The sequence below is a fragment of the Lepidochelys olivacea genome (assembly GCF_965140295.1).
Source record: "Lepidochelys olivacea isolate rLepOli2 genome assembly, chromosome: 17".
NCBI classification, from domain to species: Eukaryota; Metazoa; Chordata; order Testudines; family Cheloniidae; genus Lepidochelys; species Lepidochelys olivacea.
Window position 1 is genome coordinate 25,080,247 of NC_140427.1, and position 19,829 is coordinate 25,100,075.

At 48.2% G+C, this 19,829-nt stretch overlaps 1 protein-coding gene across 7 annotated transcripts in view; it reads right to left on the reverse strand.

The window, feature by feature from the left end:
• The window catches only part of STX1A (syntaxin 1A), a 337,512-nt gene extending 322,641 nt beyond the window's left edge, over nt 1-14,871 (reverse strand). For 5 of the 7 annotated variants that reach the window (XM_084651118.1, XM_084651122.1, XM_084651123.1 and 2 more), the window contains exon 1: nt 14,769-14,871. In XM_084651118.1, coding sequence (XP_084507244.1) covers nt 14,769-14,798 — 30 coding nt within the window. In that variant the 5' untranslated portion in view covers nt 14,799-14,871. The other 2 variants (XM_084651117.1, XM_084651119.1) reach the window with 2 other exon arrangements.
• Nucleotides 14,872-19,829: the final 4,958 nt, after the last annotated feature.

A 19,829-nucleotide genomic window follows, 5' to 3' on the forward strand; every position in this document is an offset into this window, starting at 1 on the left:
GTATGTCCCGCACCGCTTCCCACAGCCCTCATTGTCCTGCAGCGGCGAACCATGGCCAGTGGGAGCCACGATCGGCCAAACCTGCAGACGCACCAGGTAAACAAACCGGCCCGGACCACCAGGGGCTTTCCCTGAACAAACGGCGTCCCAAGTTTGGGAAACACTGGTCTTGAGGAACATAGTTAACTTGGGGAAAGTGATCAAGTAAGAACATAAGAACGGCCATACTGGGTCAGACCAATGGTCCATCTAGCCCAGTATCCTGTCTTCTGACAGCGGCCAATGCCAGGTGCTTCAGAGGGGATGGACAGAACAGGGCAATTATCGAATTACACTTTCATATATTTGTTTTAACCTGCTGCCTATCAATTTCATTGGGTGACCCCTGGCTCTTGAGTTATGTGAAGGAGTAAATGACACTTCCTTATTCACTTTCTCCCCACCAGCCATGATTTTATAGACCTCTATCATACCCCTTCTTAGTTGTCTCTTTTCTAAGATGAATGGTCCCAGTCTTTTTCATCTCTCCTCAGATGGAAGCTGTTCCCTACTCCTAATAATTTTTGTTGCCCTTTTCAGTACTTTTTCCAATTCTAGTATATCTTTTTGAGATGGGGCGACCAGAACTGCATGCAGTATTCAAGGTGTGGGTGTACCACGGATATTTATAGTGGCATTATAATATTTTCTGTCTTATCTATCCCTTTCCTAATAGTTCATAACTCTGTTAGCTTTTTTGACTGCTGCTGCCTATTGTCCAGATGTTTTCAGAGAATTATCCACAATGACCCCACAATCTCTTTCTTGAGCGGTAATAGCAAATTTAGAACCCATCATTTTGTATATATAGTTGGGAGTATGTTTTCCATTGCACTTTACTTCACACTTATCAACATTGAATTTCATCTGCCATTTTCTTGCACAGTCACCCAGTTTTGTGAGATCCCTCTGTGCTGTGCTGTCACCTTTGTACTTAACTGTCTTGAGTAATTTTGTATTATCTGCAAACTTTGCCACCTCACTGTTTACCGCTTTTTCCAGATCATTTATGAATATATTAAATAGCACTGGTTCCAGTACAGATCCTTGGGGACACCACTATTTACTTCTCTTCACTGTGAAAACGGACTATTTATTTCTACCCTTTGTTTCCTATCTTTTAACCAGTTACTGCTCCATAAGAGGACCTTCCCTCTTTTCCCATGACTACTTACTTCGCTTAGAGCCTTTGGTGTGGGACCCTGTCAAAGGCTTTCTGAAAGTCCAAGTATACTGTAGCCACTGGATCACCCTGGACCATGTTTGTTAACCACACCAAAGAACTCCAGTAGATTGGTGAGGCATGATTTCCCTTTGCAAAAGCCATGTTGACTCTTCCCCAGCATATTGGATTCATCTATGAGTCTGATAATTCTGTTCTTTATTACAGTTTCAATCAATTTGCCTGGTGCTGAAGTTAGGCTTACTGGCCTATAATTGCCAGGATCACCTCTGAAACCTTTTTAAAAAATTGGTGTCACATTAGCTATCTTCCAGTCATAGAATCATAGAATCATAGAATATCAGGGTTGGAAGGGACCCCAGAAGGTCATCTAGTCCAACCCCCTGCTCAAAGCAGGACCAATTCCCAGTTAAATCATCCCAGCCAGGGCTTTGTCAAGCCTGACCTTAAAAACCTCTAAGGAAGGAGATTCTACCACCTCCCTAGGTAACGCATTCCAGTGTTTCACCACCCTCTTAGTGAAAAAGTTTTTCCTAATATCCAATCTAAACCTCCCCCACTGCAACCAGTCATCTGGTACTGAGACTGATTTCATATTTGAGTGGTGAATACCATCTGCTGCTGGTGATTTATTACCATTAAATGTATCAATTTGTTCCAAAACCTCCTCTATCGACACCTCAGTCTAGGACAATTCCTCAGATTTGTCACCTAAAAAGAATGGCTCAGGTGTAGGAATCTGCCTCACATCCTCTGCAGTGAAAACTGATGCAAAGAACTCATTTAGCTTCTCCAGAAAGGCCTTGTCTGCCTTGAGTGCTCCTTTAGCTCCTCAATCATTCAGTGGCTCCACTGATTGTTTGGCAGGCTTCCTGCTTCTGATGTACTTAATTTTTTTGATATTTTTTGTGTCTTTTGCTAATTGCTCTTCAAATTCTTTTTTTGGCCTGCCTAGTTATATTTTTACACTTGATGTGCCAGAGTTTATGCTCCTTTCTATTTTCCTCATTAGGATTTTACTTCCAATTTTTAAAGGATGTCTTCTTGTCTCTAACCGCCTCTTTTAGTCTGTTGTTGAGCCTGGTGGGGTTTTTTTTTTTTTTTTTTTGGTCCTCTTACTGTTTCTTCGGGAGGGGGGAGGGTATATATTTAGTTTGAGGCTCTATTATTGTGTTTTTAAGAAGTTTCCATGCAGCTTTCAAGCATTTCACTCTTGTGACGGTTCCTTTTAATATCCATTTAACTAGCTTCTTCATTTTTGCGTAGTTCCTTTTTCGTTTTAAGTTAAATGATACGGTGGTGGGTTTCTTTGATATTTTCCCCCTGACAAGATGTTAAATTTAATTACATTATGGTTGCTATTACCGAGCAGTTCAGCTATATTCACCTCTTGGAGAAGATCCTGTGTGCCACTTAGGACTATGTCAAGAATAGCCTCTCCCCTTGTAGGTTCGAGGACTAGCTGCGCCAAGAGCCATTAATGGCATCTAGCAATTTTATCTCTGAATCCCATCCTGAGGTAGCCAATACCCAGTCAGTACAGAGATAGCGGAAATCCCCAGTTATCACTGAGTTTTTTGTTTGGGTAGCCTCTATAACCTTCCTGAGCATTTGACAGTCACCATCACCATCCTGGTCAGCTGATCAGCAGTATATTCCTATTGCTATATTCTTATTATTCAAGCATGAAATTTCTATCCATAGATATTCCATGGTACTGTTTGATTCATTGAAGATTTTTACCATATTTGACTCTATGCTTTCTTTCATATATAGTGCTGCTTCCCCAACAGCATGACCTACTCTGTCATTCCTATGTATTTTGTTCCCTGGTATTACCGTGTCCCATTGATTATCATCATTCCACCAAGTTTCTGTGAAGCCTATTATATTAATATCCTCATTTTATACCAGGCACTCAAGTTCACCCATCTTAATATTTAGCTTCTATCATTTGTGAACAAGCATTAATAAAATTTGCCAATATTTAGTTGTCTGCTTTCATGTGGTTTAACTGAATGGGACTCTTTCCTACCTGTACTTTATCAACTTCTATTCTCTCCTTTTTACTAGGATATGGAGAATCCCCTTTAATAAATCCTCCCCTAAGGGATGTCTCTATCTGAACCATGTGCTCTTCTGCAACTGTTGGCTTTCCCCCAGCCCTTAGTTAAATAACTCATCTACAAACTTTTTATACACACCAGCAATCTGGTTCCATTTGGTGTAGATGGAGGCCATCTTCCCTTTACAGCTCCTTCCTTTCCCAAAAGGTTTCCTAGTTCCTAATAAACCTAAATCCCTCCTCCCAACACCATTGTCTCGTCCACCATTGAAATCCTGCAGGGATAGTCTCAGTGCCAAGAAGACATCATGACATCATCTGGAAGGAGGGTCCCAACTATGGGATCATTTCCTTCCACTACAGCGTGATGTTCTCCTTCCCTGAGACTTTCATCGTCCGCAACAGCACAGAGGCTGTCAGACTGGGGGTGGAACCCGCTTCTACTGAAAAGTCTCACGTATGTAACTCTGTCTCCTTTCACTCCTCCAATTCAGCCACTCTAGTCTCAACAGCCCATACTCTTGTCTCTGAGGTCCATGAGCTGCATGCACTGAATGCACACATATGTAATGTGCCCACGAGGCAGGTAATCACACTTGCTGCATTTGGTGTAATAAACTGGATAGCCCCACTCTGCTATCGAGGTCCCTGAAACATTAGCGAACGTGACTGAGGGGTGGGGCTTTGCATAGCCATGAACCTTCTCCCTACACCAATTGCCTTCTCAGACCCTCCAACCTCTGATCCATGAAGTCTCATTGGAGTGGCACAGTGGCCTCCAACTCTGCAGCTCCAATCCTTGTTTTCAGATGGGGAAACTGAGGTAGACTGTTTTTAAAAACATATGCATAAAGCCCCACGTGCCAGAGCTGGGACTGGAAGCCAGGAGTTCCTGCTTCCCTGTCCCATGCTGTAACAGGGCTGGCTGCCTCCTGAGCACTTCCTTGTGGCCAGAGGTCACTCTGTGGTATCCTGCCACCAGTTTCTCCCCTATTCAGGGCCCCTTAACTCACAGTCCACAGGTAATTAAACTTTTCCTTCCTGGGGTCCCTTTTATTGAGTCCTTACACCCTGGGATCCCAGGCCCCAAACCCAGTTCATCTGCTTTCTCCCTTTACATAGTCCCCAGTCCTCTGTCCCAGAGCTAGGTCTCAATTCAAACTCTCTCAGGTTTTACCTGACTAGAGCTCAGCCCTCCTCAGCCCCCTAGCTTCCAGACCCCATCCTCCCAGTCAGGGTCTCTAGCAAAAACTGGGCCCAATCCCCCCAGCCTCAGCCTTCCTTCAGCACTCTGGGTCTGGTTTTCAGCCCCAAACCTTTCCCTCAGTCAGGCACCCTAGCAGGAGCCTCCTGCTCTTCTCCCCTTCACTGCAGCTCTTTATAGGACAAGGTAAGACTCATTCTGTAACCAGGGTTGGCTAGCCCCAGCCCTTCAGCAGCCAGCCACCCTGTTTCACATGCTAAACCAGAACACATCTACCCACTCTTGAATCCATCTTAACATGTTTGAGCATGTTTCATATTTTTTTTAACTCTTTTATATCCTGAGTGAGCAAATATCTCCTGTACAGAGAGTTCCTACTGTATGGAGCAGAGAAACAGAATGGTTCAAGACTCTTGTGGAGTCAATATTCTCCACAGAAATTTTAGCCCACTCTTGCTCTTTTTGGTCTTGCACAGCTTAACAGCTACCGAGGCATTTCACACCATCTCCCACTTTGCGCCTGTTGAAATGTGGGAGACTCTTCACAAAGAGTAAAGTGTTTGCAGAGATTTCACCTAGAACCCAGGCTTCCCTACTCCCTGCCCCACCACCACCCAATGAATAGCTTTTATTATCTACACAGTGAGTTCAATATACAATCACACACATAGCTGTCCTTGAGGTATAGAGAGCACAGCACATATGAAGCTCCTCAACTAAGACATTTTTGAGCTGAAGGCCAAAAAAGCATGATGCCTCTCTTCCAAAAGTGAAATCATTGATTTTTGAAGTCACTTCTCTCCCATCTCACTTCAATCTAAAAAAAATAAATAAATCCTCCTACGGCAGGACACAATGTAGGGAGAATTCCACTTGGAAAGGACCTCTTGAGGGAAGTTGAGGGGAGGGGAGTTGTCAGTAATCAGTCTTATAATGGAACTTATCTTACTCCATTAACTGTGGAGTTCTTATGCTATTAAGTTAGGTCAAATTGCTGATTTTTGCTGTTACCTCAAAGGGATTTCCCATCAATTCAGGTTCATATCTCCCGTATTTATACTGCACTGAGTTCTACCATTGAATTCCTGCTGTTCACTATTTTATTAGCGCAGAATTCAGACCCCTGTAAAACCGATGGCTTCATACAGCATTTTAAGAGATCACAGTGAATAGCGCTTACATGGGACCAGGTTTCTAAACTTCACTCTCATGGCTGTAGTGTGCTGTGCTAGAGTCACAAGGACAAATTCATAGATTCCAAGGCCAGAAGGGACCAATGATCACCTCGTCTGACTCCCGTCTAACACGGGCCAGAGAACTTCCGCACGATAATTCCAACGCACCACCTCCTACTCTCAGAGTCAGAGGAGGGAAAGGTCCGCAGGGGTCAATGGCCACTTGGACTCATCTCCAAAGAACCCCCATGCTCCAGCCTCAGCAAAATTTCCCTGTCAGACACAACGAGAAGAAATGACGGAGAGGAAAGACAGACTTGCCCAGGCCTACGGAGGCTAGGCAGAGACTCTCAGGGCCAGCCTCCAACTACAAAATATTACCATGATTGAATATAGATGTGAAGAATCAAATTAGCTGACATGACGCTAAGCATGACTTTGCAATCAACACGGACCAGGCTTAATTAGCATTAGCTGACACGATGCTGGTCTACACTGACTCCAAACCCATGGTCAACCTGTCAGCTAACCTGACTCTGCACAATTCAAAACTTGTGTGTTGTGTAGCGTAGACTAGCACTCATTGTCTTAGGGTCTGGCTATGCTGCAGTTACAGGGTGTGACTGCAGATTGAGCCAACATATCTGAGCTAGCTTTAAGCCTACTAGCTCGAGCACCAGAGCAGTGAATCTAGGGCAGTGTACACTCCAGCACAGGTTAGCCCACATGGAAGCGCATGTTGCCATGGGGACACTGCTCCTGCACCCAAGCTAGCTAGACAGAATCTAGTTTAGAATCTAGAATCTTGTGTGTCTACACAAGATGCAGTCACACCCTTGGATTGCAATATAGACATACTGTGATGGAATACACCCCTGTATTCACACTCTACACACTATTGCAATAATCTTTGTACAAGGTATGCCTTGTAAAGTATCATTTGAAAATTCATAATTTGCTGGTCATTATTGTCCTGGTAAAATATGTGTGGCAATATGTATGTGAAGTTATAAAATCCCCCTGGACAATGTTATTAACCCATGTTCCAAACCCAACAGCCCCGCGCAAGCAGAAGTCAGCGGACAGGTCTGTCCTAAACAAAGGAATGTGTGCTTGCTTTACTTTGCATTTAAGCAGTCAACGGATTCATCAAGCACAAAGGGAAACAAAGGACGTTCAAACAGATGAAAAAATCCAGCAGGGAACATCCTTCCACATAGACTCTGTGATTCCTGGTTCTCAGCTGGAAACGTTTTTTGAGAGGGTGATGGAAACTATAAAAAGGAGGGGCAAACACCCCAATAAACCCCTCTCTTCCCCTGCCCATCTCATTCTCTGCACCTGAGAAGACAAAAGGAAACAGCTGTTGGACTTGGTGGAAGGGTCCTGATCTGAAAGTTTGGTCAGTAATCTGCTGGTGCATGTGGTGAGAAAGTGTGCTTTGCAACTAAAATAATTCCCTAAGCAGATACTAGTAAGCATTTTATCTTTATTTTTCTTATAACCATTTCTGACTTTTATGCCTCATTACTTGTACCCATTTAAAATCTCTCTCTTTGTATTTAATAAACAGTTTTATCTAATTCAGAGTGTCTAAATTCAAGTGTCTGGGTAACAATTTAAGGTAATAAACTGTCATATTTTCCCTTAAAGGAATAATGGACTTTATATACTTGAACTGTCCAGCTGGGCAGTACAGGACATACATGTCTGGAGGAAGATCCAGGACTGGGGATGTGTTGGAGTCACCCTGCAGTGTAACCCACGCTGCTGAGAACCAGGGTGCAGCTGGCAGGCTGCAGTTACACACAGTCACTGAGGGTGTAGCTTGCATGCTGGAACACTGTTTGTGAGTGACCCAGGTGGGAGCTACTACAGCCTCCAACTAGTCTGGATTGTGCCCGGTACGTCACACAGAGGAATACTAGCTAGTTTCCCCACCACAGGCCTGGGTCTGAATAAAAGCAGCTGCAATAAGGCTAAATTAAAGCAATAATAATGAGAGCAAATGGCCTGATATATTACCATGACACCTGCAGAAAGTGTCATAGCCTGTGTCTACACTAGCATGTATCTGAAAATCTCCAATCATCTAAGTGGCAGCACCAGCAAAGACATTTTCTCACTCCGTCATCAAGCCTCACTCAGCCCATCTAGACGACAAAATGCTGTGAATGCCAGTGGCTGGTCTACACTAGCACTCCACCAGTGGAGCTGCACGGATGGCAGCACAATTGTGCAATGATAGGAAATGTTAAGAAAAACAGCAGTTTCAAGAAGATACAGTTCTTTGAAGAGGAACAGACCTAGCTGTTCCAAGGGTCGTATTGCCCAAATCACTCGCTGTGACAGAGGTAAAAGAAGTTACTTGCATGCTGCTCTGAAACAATGAGTCGCCCAGTTCAGAGGAGGCTGTGCTCCTTTCCTCAGTTATGCCTCCCCGGGAGTATTTGGAGAAATCTCAAAGACAGTGGGATGCAACAGGTAAGAGGCGATATCAGGAGAGCACAGCAGTTTGTGACATGGTTTTTAAAGCAACCAATCAAATTCAGCAGTCCTGGGACTCTCAGATCTTGGATTTCTGGCTCCCAAGCAAGCTCAGAACTTGGCAATTGCTCAAATTACACTTCCCCGAGGATGTCTGCGAGAGGAAGAATCAGACTGTGTCAGCAGCTGCCCGTTTCACTGGCAATGCCCATGCATATCTGAATTTAACCCTAGAAATAAGGGAACAGATGGGATCGAGAGGCAACATATTACTCTTTAGTCCAAGGGCCAAATTCAGCCCTGGTTTAAATAGGCTCACCTCTTACTGATTTCAATAGGATTTTCAATCTGCTTACACCAGGGCTGATGTCAGTACAAAAACCTTTCAAGATCAGGTCTCCAATTGACTCTTTCTTCACATTAAAGTAAATTTCTTAGCTCTGAGGGGACACATGAATCTCCCATTCCCTGATTGTTTCGAATGCCCATTCTTCTGTGAGCAGTGCCCTTCCCTTCCCAGGGCGTTAGATGGGCATAAAAGCCACTGTACCCAGAACACTGAAGAGAAGTACTAGGATTTGCACTTTAAATGTTAAAATTCAAGTATAATTTTAAGAATCCCATTAAAATGCAAAGCTACAGCCTATGGGGCAGCAGAACCCTTGTGCTGTTCTCCTTTTGCTTTGATTAAAGCCATTTTTTCATCTTCTTACTAGCTGAATTTACAAGATCTATGAAAATGAGAAGAAACTGGCCCAGATTATTAATGAGGCTGGCTAGAAAGACCTGCATCTCAAGTACAGGAAAGCAAAGCCAAGCCCCCTCCTAACCTCAATTCATTAGAGCAGGCAACGCCGCCGCTTGGTCAGGGAAAGCCCCTAGTCGGCCAGGCCGGTTTGTTTACCTGCCGTGTCGGTGATCGGCCGAACCTGCGGACACGGCAGGTAAAGAAACCAGCCCAGCCTGCCAGGGGCTTTCCCTGACCAAGCAGCGGAACAAGTCTGGGAAACACTGCCTTAGAGGAACCACTAGCAAACGAGTAGATCTCCCCAAATAGAGCCCCCTTTATCATTTCTTTAAATAAACATTACTGTCATGCTTTGTCTTTCTGATGTACTGTTTGCACCTACCACAGAAATTTCACCTCTCACTGCCCTAGGGTTTCCATCTCTAGCCATTCCCAGCCCAAAGGGCCTTAACACTGTCTTTTAGGGACACACAGGTGCTTAAAGGAGGCCTGCTCCCATTTGGTTCAGACGTTCACAGGGTGTGAAGCCCTTCGTGCCACTCAGAGAACAGAAAGGATCTGCAACTGAAGGCTTTAATAAAAAATTTCTTTTCCCGAGCATACACCTGGTGGCAGCCATCTTGCTGAAGACACACACAGCATGACACTGGCAGAGAAGGGGTCCCAGTGAGACACAGTCCTGCTGGAATGCTGTTGTCAGGAGCAGAAGGACATTCATGTTTACAATCTCTAAATACGTTCAACATTAAGCTATGGTTATTTCATTCAGTTGCTGTATCCAGTAACACAGCAGGATAGAAACTAAATGGCCCGTTCTCTTTTTTTTTAAAAATATTTAAAAATGAATATTTTAAATTCTCTGCCAGTGTCATTCCTCAGCCAGCTAGTGGCTGCCAACAGGGCACTCACGTGACTTTATTTCTTTATTTAAAACTCTATTTTCAAATCTATTTCACAGTCAGAACTGTACATGGAGGAAGAATCCCTTGCCTTGGGAGTTTTCCAATTGCTTCTGTTGAACAGAATGGCTGCAATTTTTCTTCATTCATCCCCCTCCCCCCTCAACACACACACACACACACCCCTTTCTGTTTCAGAATCACAGAAAAGAGAAAGACTTCCTTACTGTACGTTTTCTAGTTTTCCATCCAGCCCAGTTTTAGGAGTTCGAAGTAGCAGGGCAGCTACCCCTTCCCTTGGGAGATAATTGCACTGTCTAACAGAGCTCACCATTACAACTTTCTCCTGGCACTCAGCCTTTTCTTCATTTTCCTCTGTTCATCCTAGGTTTAACCCCATTGTATCATTCCTAAATTATTCCTCTCTCTCTCTCTCTGGGATTAACACGTTTCAAATAGCGTTCATGAAATTGAACTGCCTGCAGCAGAGACCGTACAGACAGGCTCTGAGCGAGTTCATCAATCACAGCTCTGAGAGTGGACTTCAACCCTGACCCCCTCCCCCTTCCCCATCTACTCTAGTCCTTGGACTTCCTAGATCAGAAACTGCTCATTGCACCCGTTTGCTCATTTCAAAATGTGGGTGAGAGGGGAGCAGCAGGAGTGTCGCTCTGTACTAGTGCCTATCACTGTAAAACGATGATTAACAGACTTCATGCTTGTTTCTGGCCTAGCTGCACATTTGAACTCAGGACTCCGGAAGAGGCAGGCCTCTGCACAGACATCACCACTATTTTTGCAGGACATACAAAAACAATGTTTTTTGGCTCGGCAGCAGGGATTGTCCCATTTGTAAAGCATCCAGCACAATGGGGCTCCAGTCCCGACTGGGGCCTCTGAAGGGCTTCCAGGATATAAATGTTCGCTACTATGACAGTGGCCCTTGCGTTATTTATTTGGATAGTCAAAGTTCATTTACTGTGTCCCCACATGTTCAGTTTTTCATGTGCCACAGTGACCATGAGTAACGGCATCATAGACGTTATCAAGGGAAACCTGAGGTTTTAGCTGCTTGGCTTGTGGCAACTGGTGAGGAACGGGAAGTGGCTGGCAGCTTAACTGAGTGTTTCTTCTAACATGACCAGCAACGACAAAGCTAACGCCTACATGTAAAGTAGCATTGTTAGGTTTCAGAGTCAACTCTCTATTTGACCCGAATGTGCCAGTTCACTTCTCTCACAGCTACTGTTCCAGGCTGCCTTCAAACTTAAGCAGACAACCTGACATTGGTTACAATGGTGTCACATTTTCAGTTACCTTCACAACCATGAAGGCAAGAAGCATGATTTCCCCCTCTCTCCCCGCCTCCAGGAAAAGCTGAGATTCTGCAGCACAATTCCATGTTCACAGAATACACGGGATGCTGGCAACGGTGAACAGAAAATTAAATGTGTGATATGGTGGCAATGGACAGTCACTTGCAACTATCAGGTCAGAAACAAGAAAACAAAAATGCCTGAATGGCATTGGTGAGACTGCACTTACAATACTATGCAGCTCTTGGTTCCTCATTATCTGAACGATATCTGCAAACCAGAGAGAATGAAAAAGTAACAGAACTGTGTAAGGGTCAGAGGGACTGATTTATGAGGAGTTAAACAACTAAATATATACACTTGGATTAAATAGCAACTAAAAAGCTACGATATCAAACTACAATTACCTGAAAAGCAAAAATACCAACAGATCTCAAAAAGGACAATTAAACTAGGAGAAATTGTATGAAATTCCAGAAAGGAAAACAGTCTGGATATCCAGAATAATTTGTGAGATCTCTTGTATAGACTCCCAATTTCTAATTTCTCTGTCACTGGGGATCTGCTGCAGCTTCTTAGAATAACTTTCGGCAGTAGCCCCCAGGCAGCGTTACAAAGGCAAAACCTCAGCAACTCCGTTCAGTTTCATTCTGAAGCTGATGCCTTTGCTAGGAAGCATAACTAAGCATAAATACTCTCCAGAATGTAGATAAAAGATGCCTGCTGAGATGCAGAGAGTCCGGTAAAATCTGGGTTAATGGTGTTACTATTTATAACATGATAATGCCCAGACCCTCAAGGGAAGATCTGGGCCACGTTATGCTCCATTCTGCATAAACTCACAAAAAGATACAGTTCCTGCCCCAAAGAGCTTACATTTAAGGGCCCCAATCTTACAATTGGATCCACATGGATGGACCCTTAACTTCAAGGGGGTCCTGTGTGGGCACAAGGGTCTGTCTGCATTGATTCAACCGCAGCAGTGTGGGAATACAAGTTGCAACACATGGGTGTAGCAAAAACCAGAGGGGAAGGAGGGAGGATGACAAGAACAGTTACTTACATAGGCTAGCGATACATACACTTTAATGGTTCCAGGATATTACAGACACCCACTTCAGCAAGCTCACTGACATCTGAAACCTGCTGCTGAAAGTAAACCCTGGTCCACTGATTAAGGACATCCAGAAATAAAACCTGGCCCAACTGATTCGGACAGTCACACAACAGCCATGGAAAGCTCTCTGGAAGTCAGGGTGAAACAGCCTCACAAGGCAGGCTCAGGGATAAAGCCAGTGTTCGATGCACACATCCCTTTCAAGGGCTGGAGGGTATATCAGATCCCTTCCTACAACCTCCTGTCGATCTGCCACTCACCAGAACATCCATTCAGACAGCCTTTGCCACAGCTCCTGGGAAGATTTTCAGACCCACACACAACCTCCTCACCCCCAGCAAGTGGGTCAAGTCCACTTACACAACCTCTTGCAAGGCCTTCCCCTCCCTAAACCCCCCACATTCTCACACAGGTTCACATCTCTTCTCCCCACCCTGAGTTTACTGCCCCTAACCTAGAGGGTGTCAAAACCTACACAGCACTCCTGCCCTCCTTTGCCATATGGGGAGTGGGGAGACTTTTTATTCTAGTCAAGACAATCCACTCACACAAGTGTGCCTTCCTTCCGGACCCGCGAGTGTGTCAGACCCGCTCACGCAATCAGCTGCCCAGGCCCTGCAGCAAGCGTGTCACATTCAATAATACTTCATTGCCATGTCAAGCTCTACGCTGTCAGAGCACACAAAACAGACACCTCAGATCACCTCTGTGCGCAGACACAACACATCAAGCCCCCCAAACACATACACACCAAGCCCCAAGCCCAGCAAGAGCAGGGTTTGACATGACACCAAACCTCAGTGAGGGATGGAGCATCACAGTGTGTTTAGGGTTTGATCACTTGTTTGTCACATTCACTCACACAACCTCCCTGGCCACCCCACCCTGCCACTGCAGACGTGCAGTATTTCCCCTCACAACAGCTCCATCTTTCCAGGAATGCCAGACCCCCCCCCCCCAGATACACACAGTCCCTCACCACCCCAGGTGCCAGAGCCGTCAGAGTGGGGGTGTTGGGGGTCTGCCACTCCCTGGCTACAGGAGTGCTTGGGGGGTCATCCAGGGTGCATCCAGGGTGACATCTCCAACACACGCGCACACCCCCCTCCCTAGAGGGCTATGACTCTTGCACTCCTGGATCCAGGGGGTGAGAGAGCAACATACACCCCCTCCCCCCACCCCAGGAGGGTCCAGCCCCCCCACCACAGCCCCATCTCCCCCTCCCCCCGTCCCACGAGGGGCCAGCCCCCCCACCACAGCCCCATCCCCTCCTCCCCCCGCCCCACGAGGGGCCAGCCCCCCCCCCACAGCCCCATCTCCCCCTCCCCCCGCGGGGCCAGCCCCCCCACCACAGCCCCATCCCCTCCTCCCCCCGCCCCACGAGGGGCCAGCCCCCCCACCACAGCCCCATCCCCTCCTCCCCCCGCCCCACGAGGGGCCAGCCCCCCCCCCACAGCCCCATCTCCCCCTCCCCCCGCGGGGCCAGCCCCCCCACCACAGCCCCATCCCCTCCTCCCCCCGCCCCACGAGGGGCCAGCCCCCCCACCACAGCCCCATCCCCTCCTCCCCCCGCCCCACGAGGGGCCAGCCCCCCCCACCACAGCCCCATCTCCCCCTCCCCCCGCCCCACGAGGGGCCAGCCCCCCCACCACAGCCCCATCTCCCCCTCCCCCCGCGAGGGGCCAGCCCCCCCCACCACAGCCCCATCTCCCCTGCCCCCCGCCCCGCGAGGGGCCAGCCCCCCCCACCACAGCCCCATCTCCCCCCCGGAGGGGCCAGCCCCCCCCATCACAGCCCCATCTCCCCCCCGGAGGGGCCAGCCCCCCCATCACAGCCCCATCTCCCCCTCCCCCCGCCCCGCGAGGGGCCAGCCCCCCCCACCACAGCCCCATCTCCCCCCCGGAGGGGCCAGCCCCCCCCATCACAGCCCCATCTCCCCCCCGGAGGGGCCAGCCCCCCCCATCACAGCCCCATCTCCCCCTCCCCCCGCCCCGCGAGGGGCCAGCCCCCCCCATCACAGCCCCATCTCCCCCCCGGAGGGGCCAGCCCCCCCATCACAGCCCCATCTCCCCCCCGGAGGGGCCAGCCCCCCCCATCACAGCCCCATCTCCCCCTCCCCCCGCCCCGCGAGGGGCCAGCCCCCCCCATCACAGCCCCATCTCCCCCTCCCCCCGCCCCCCGCCGGGCCAGCCCCCCCCATCACAGCCCCATCTCCCCCTCCCCCTGCCCCGCGAGGGGCCAGCCCCCCCCATCACAGCCCCATCTCCCCCTCCCCCCGCCCCCCGCCGGGCCAGCCCCCCCCATCACAGCCCCATCTCCCCCTCCCCCCGCCCCCCGCCGGGCCAGCCCCCCCCATCACAGCCCCATCTCCCCCTCCCCCCGCCCCGCGAGGGGCCAGCCCCCCCCATCACAGCCCCATCTCCCCCCCGGAGGGGCCAGCCCCCCCCATCACAGCCCCATCTCCCCCCCGGAGGGGCCAGCCCCCGCCCCACTCTCACTCCAGGGGAACCAGCCCCGGGGGCAGCCCCAGCTCACCGCGCGGAGCTCCCCCGTCCGGTCCTTCATGCTCGCTCCGCCCGGCGCCCGCTCGGCTCGGCGCTGCCTCCCGGCTCCGGCTCCGGCTCCGGCCGCGGTCGGGGGCGGGGGGAGGCGCGGCACATGCGCCGGAGCCGGAGCCGGAGCCGGAGCCGGGCGGGCGGCGGGCGCAGCGAGGGCCCCGGGGGCACCGGCCTGGGGCTGCGCAGACTCCGGGGCCGCTGGGGGAGCGAGGGCGCGTGAGGGGGCCCCGGGGGTCACACCTGGGGTGTGCAGGGGCGGGGCGACACTGGGGTGCGGAGTTACACTTCGGTGGAGGTGGTTACACCTGGGGGGGTGCTAGTGCGGGGGGCTTGCACCTAGGGGTGGGGGGGTTTACCCTTGGCTGGGGCTGTGCTAGAATCACAGAGTATCAGGGGTGGAAGGGAGCTCAGGAGGTCAACAAGGGCACACTGCTGACTCATATCCAGCTTCTCGTCCACTGTCACCCCTAGGTCCTTTTCCGCAGAACTGCTGCCTAGCCATTCGGTCCCTAGTCTGTAGCAGTGCATGGGATTCTTCCGTCCTAAGTGCAGGACTCTGCACTTGTCCTTGTTGAACCTCATCAGATTTCTTTTGGCCCAATCCTCCGATTTGTCTAGGTCCCTCTGGATCCTATCCCTCCCCTCCAGCGTATCTACCACTCCTCCCAGTTTAGTGTCATCCGCAAATTTGCTGAGAGTGCAATCCACACCATCCTCCAGATCATTTATGAAGATATTGAACAAAACCGGCCCCAGGACCGACCCTTGGGGAACTCCACTTGACACCGGCTGCCAACTAGACATGGAGCCATTGATCACTACCTGTTGAGCCCGACAATCTAGCCAGCTTTCTACCCACCTTATAGTGCATTCATCCAGCCCGTATTTCTTTAACTTGCTGACAAGAATACTGTGGGAGTCCCAGTCCCAGGGGTGGTGGGGCTAAGCAAGGAGAGTGAGGGCATGGGCACAGTGCTGCTGGGGCGTGACCCTGGTGGAGAGGGAAGCACCCCTGAGAGCAGTGTGTGTGCTGAGGGTAGCAACCCTAGTCAGCATGGGGTTACAACAGATACAAAGTGTGCTTGGCAGGAGTAGTAGGGGGAGCAGTGGTGATGGGCTCCAGCGAGTGAGGTAATCCCAGGGGGAGAGCTGCATGGCTGGCCCTTCAGGGAGCATTCTTGGAGTTACAATGAGGGGAACCATCTCAGGGGGGGACAGTCTTGGGACCAGTTCAAGTGGGAGTCAGCAACCCCATGGGGGTTATGGTGGAGAAGCAATCCCAGGGGTTTGCAATGGATTGAGCAAGCCCCCCAGAGGGGGAGTTACACTGGGGATGATCCTGGGGAAGGTTAACTGTGGGGTGCTGATTCTGGGGGGTTGTGATGTTACATGGACAGGATGAACCAACCCCAGGGGTGAGGGGGTTACCCAAGGCTAGCAATCTTCCCACAAAGACAAGAAGAGATACAGAGACACACAGTAAAAGGAAAACAGCCAGGAAAAGCATCTGTATAGTGCCATTGTGTCTTTGGTCCCAACTGAGCTCTCCTGTTTACTGCTAGAGCAACCTCAGAAGCTGAAGACCTGGGAAAAAAAAGGCTGTTGACTAAAACAACAAGGAGTCAACAGACTAACACCCGCTCTGAAGTCTGTTGACTGTTTGCGACCTGACTGCAAGGAACTTATTACGTCAAAGAGAAAAGTTATTGCCCAGAGTCTCGGTCTTGTTTGGTGAATGGCTGCTATTCAAGGTGATAAACTGTTCTAGCTGAGAAGGTGGATTAATTATTACTGAGCAGCCACAGATGTCAAGGGCACCAATTTGGATGATGAGCCAAATGAGTTAATGCTTTTCAGAATGACTTTTCTTAGAGAGCTACAGGGCTTCTCTGCATTGTGTGCAGAAATATTAACAGTCAAACTGATTGTACTTTCTTGGTTGTGACATATGCTGTGTCAGGACTGTACAAACCTGTGATTGGGCTGTCAATGTTAATTGCCAGGATGTTTCACCAGCATGTATTCCTTCACTTAGTTATTTGTTGTGTAAATATATATATTTTCTGAGGTAGCTGACGGTTTATATAGGAAGCTTTCATTTATTGCCAAAATCTACAGCCTCTCCAGTCCATCTAGAAACTTAGGTTTACAAAAAGTCCCAACTCTGGGGCATGATTTGAAATCTAAAGTGATTTTCTTCAAAACCGAAGTCACAGTCAAGTAGTCCTAGTCCCATAAAGGTGTATTTTGTGTGGGTCTGTGTGATCATTTGAAAGCTTCCCCGCCCCAGCCCCCTTCCTCAGACGTTCTTGTCAACTGCTGGAAATGGCCCACCTTGATTATCACTACAAAAGGTCCCCCCCCACCCCACCCCACCCCCCCTCCCCCCACCCCGCTCTACTGCTGGTAATAGCTCACCTTTCCTGATCACTCTTGTTACAGTCTGTATGGTAACACCCATTGTTTCATGTTCTCTGTGTGTATAAATCTCCCCACTGTATTTTCCACTGAATGCATCCGATGAAGTGAGCTGTAGCTCATGAAAGCTTATGCTCAAATAAATTGGTTAGTCTCTAAGGTGCCACAAGTCTTCCTTTTCTTTTTGCGGATACAGACTAACACGGCTGCTACTCTGAAACCTGTGGTTAAATTATTCATAGTTGTTGTTTTTTTAAGTCCAGAAAGGACCATTATGGTCATCTAATTTCTAGTGTGACTTCCTGCACAGCACCATGCCTTAGAATTTCATCAAGTCATTCCTGCATCTAGTCCAGCAATCTGTGATTAAACTAAGGCATATGTTTTAGAAAGACCGCCAAACTCATTCACTGGGAGACTCTAAATTCAGAATTCATCACATCCCTTGATCATGTGTTTGAGTAGTTAAATTCTCTCACTGTCAAGACATGTCTGTCTTATAGCCAGTTTGATTGTTATTGACTGTACTAGATTAAATAGTCCTCTACTATGAGAAATCTTAGAATCCTAGAAGATTAGGGTTGGAAGAGACCTCAGGAGGTCATCTAGTCCAACCCCATGCTCAAAGCAGGACCAACCCCAACTAAATCATGCCAGCCAGGGCTTTGTCAATCCAGGCTTTGAAAACTTCTAATGATGGAGATTCAACCACATCCCTAGGTAACCCATTCCAGTGTTTTACCACCCTGCTTGTGAAATAGTTTTTCCTAATATCCAACCTAGACCTCCCTCACTGCAACTTGAGACCATTGCTCCTTGTTCTGTCATCTGCCACCACTGAGACCAGCTGAGCTCCACCCTCTTTGGAACCCCCCTTCAGGTAGTTGAAGACTGCTATCAAATCCCCCTTCACTCTTCTTTTCTACAGACTAAATAAGCCCAGTTCCCTCAGCCTCTCCTCATAAGTCATGTGCTCCAGCCCCCGATCATTTGTGGCCCAACTACAGAAAGGATATGGACTCTCTCCAATTTGTCCACATCCTTTCTGTAGTTGGGGCACCAAAACTGGATGCAATGCAATGCAAAGGCCTCTCCAGTGCCGAATAGAGGGGAATAATCACTTCCCTCAATCTGCTGGCAATGCACCTACTAATACAGCCCAGTATGCCATTAGCCTTCTTGGCAACAAGGGTACACTGCTGACTCATATCCAGCTTCTCGTCTACTGTAATCCCCAGGTCCTTTTCTGCAGAATTGATGCTTAGCCAGTCGGTTCCCAGCCTGTAGCAGTGCATCGGATTCATCCGTCCTAAGAGCAGGAATTTCTGTGTGTAGGCATTTACAGAACATGACCAAGGCAACTCTTAGCTTTCTCTTCCATAATCAAAATAGATTAAGCTCCTTTAGTATCTCATTGTATGGCATGTTGTCCAGGCCACAAATCATTCCCATAGTTCTTCTCTGAAACCTGTTTAATTTTTCATTGTTTTAAAAGTGTGGACACCAGAATGGTACACATTTATCCAGTAATAGTCTGAGTGATAGTCTCATCAGTGCTGTATACAGAGGTAACAACACCTCTCTACTCCTACCTGATATTCCCATTTGCTTAGCCAAGTATCATATGAACCATTTTAGCCACAGCATGGGACTGGGAGCTCCAGTTCAGTTAATTAACCACTGTGAGCCCTAATCCATGTCAGAGTCACTGCAGTCCAGAAATAGAGTTCCCTGTCATGTAAGTATGGCCTGCTTTGTGCCTAGATGTAGAACATTGCATTTGGCCATATTAAAATACATGTTTGGTGGAGCCAGCTTACCAAGCAATCCAGTTCACTCTGTATTTGTGCTACTCTATGCATCCTTGTGTTACCTGCATATGTTGTTATCAGTGATTTGATGTTTTAATCCATATCACTGATACAAATATTAAATAACATTGGCAAAGAACTGATCTCCTCAGGGCCCCACTAGAAACAATCCCACTCATTTACAATTCCCCATAAACAATTAGATTTTGTGATCTGTCAGTCAGGTTTTAATTCATATAATATAGGCTATATTGATTTTTACAGTGCTAATTTTATAATCTGAATGTGGTGTGGTACTAAGTCAAACACTTATCTCTGCATTTGGCACTGGTGTGACTGCTGCTGAAATAGTTTGCAGTTCTGATGGCCACACTTCCAGAAGGAGACTGATAAATTAGGGTTCAGAGAAGAGCCATGAGAAAAGATGAAAGGACTGAAAAACATGCCTTGTAGTGATAGATTCAAGGAACTCAATCTGTTTAGTTTAACAAAAAGAAGGTTAAGGGGTGACTTGATTACAGTCTATATTAAGTACCTACATGAGGATCAAATAGTTAATAATGAGTTCCTCAATCTAACAGAGAAAGGCGGATTACTTCATAGGGGCCTTGCCACTGGGCTACCAGATTGGACTCCGCAGAGGGGAGCAACACAAGGACCTGGTCCCCAGGTTCAAAGGTCCATGCTCATGCTCCCCGGTTGTAGGTTCAGGCTTGGACCCCTGGGCAGCCTGCAGGTTTTCCTTCACTAGGTCCCCGGTTCGTGTCAGGTTCTCATGCACAGTCACATGACATAATGAAGGAGTCCCT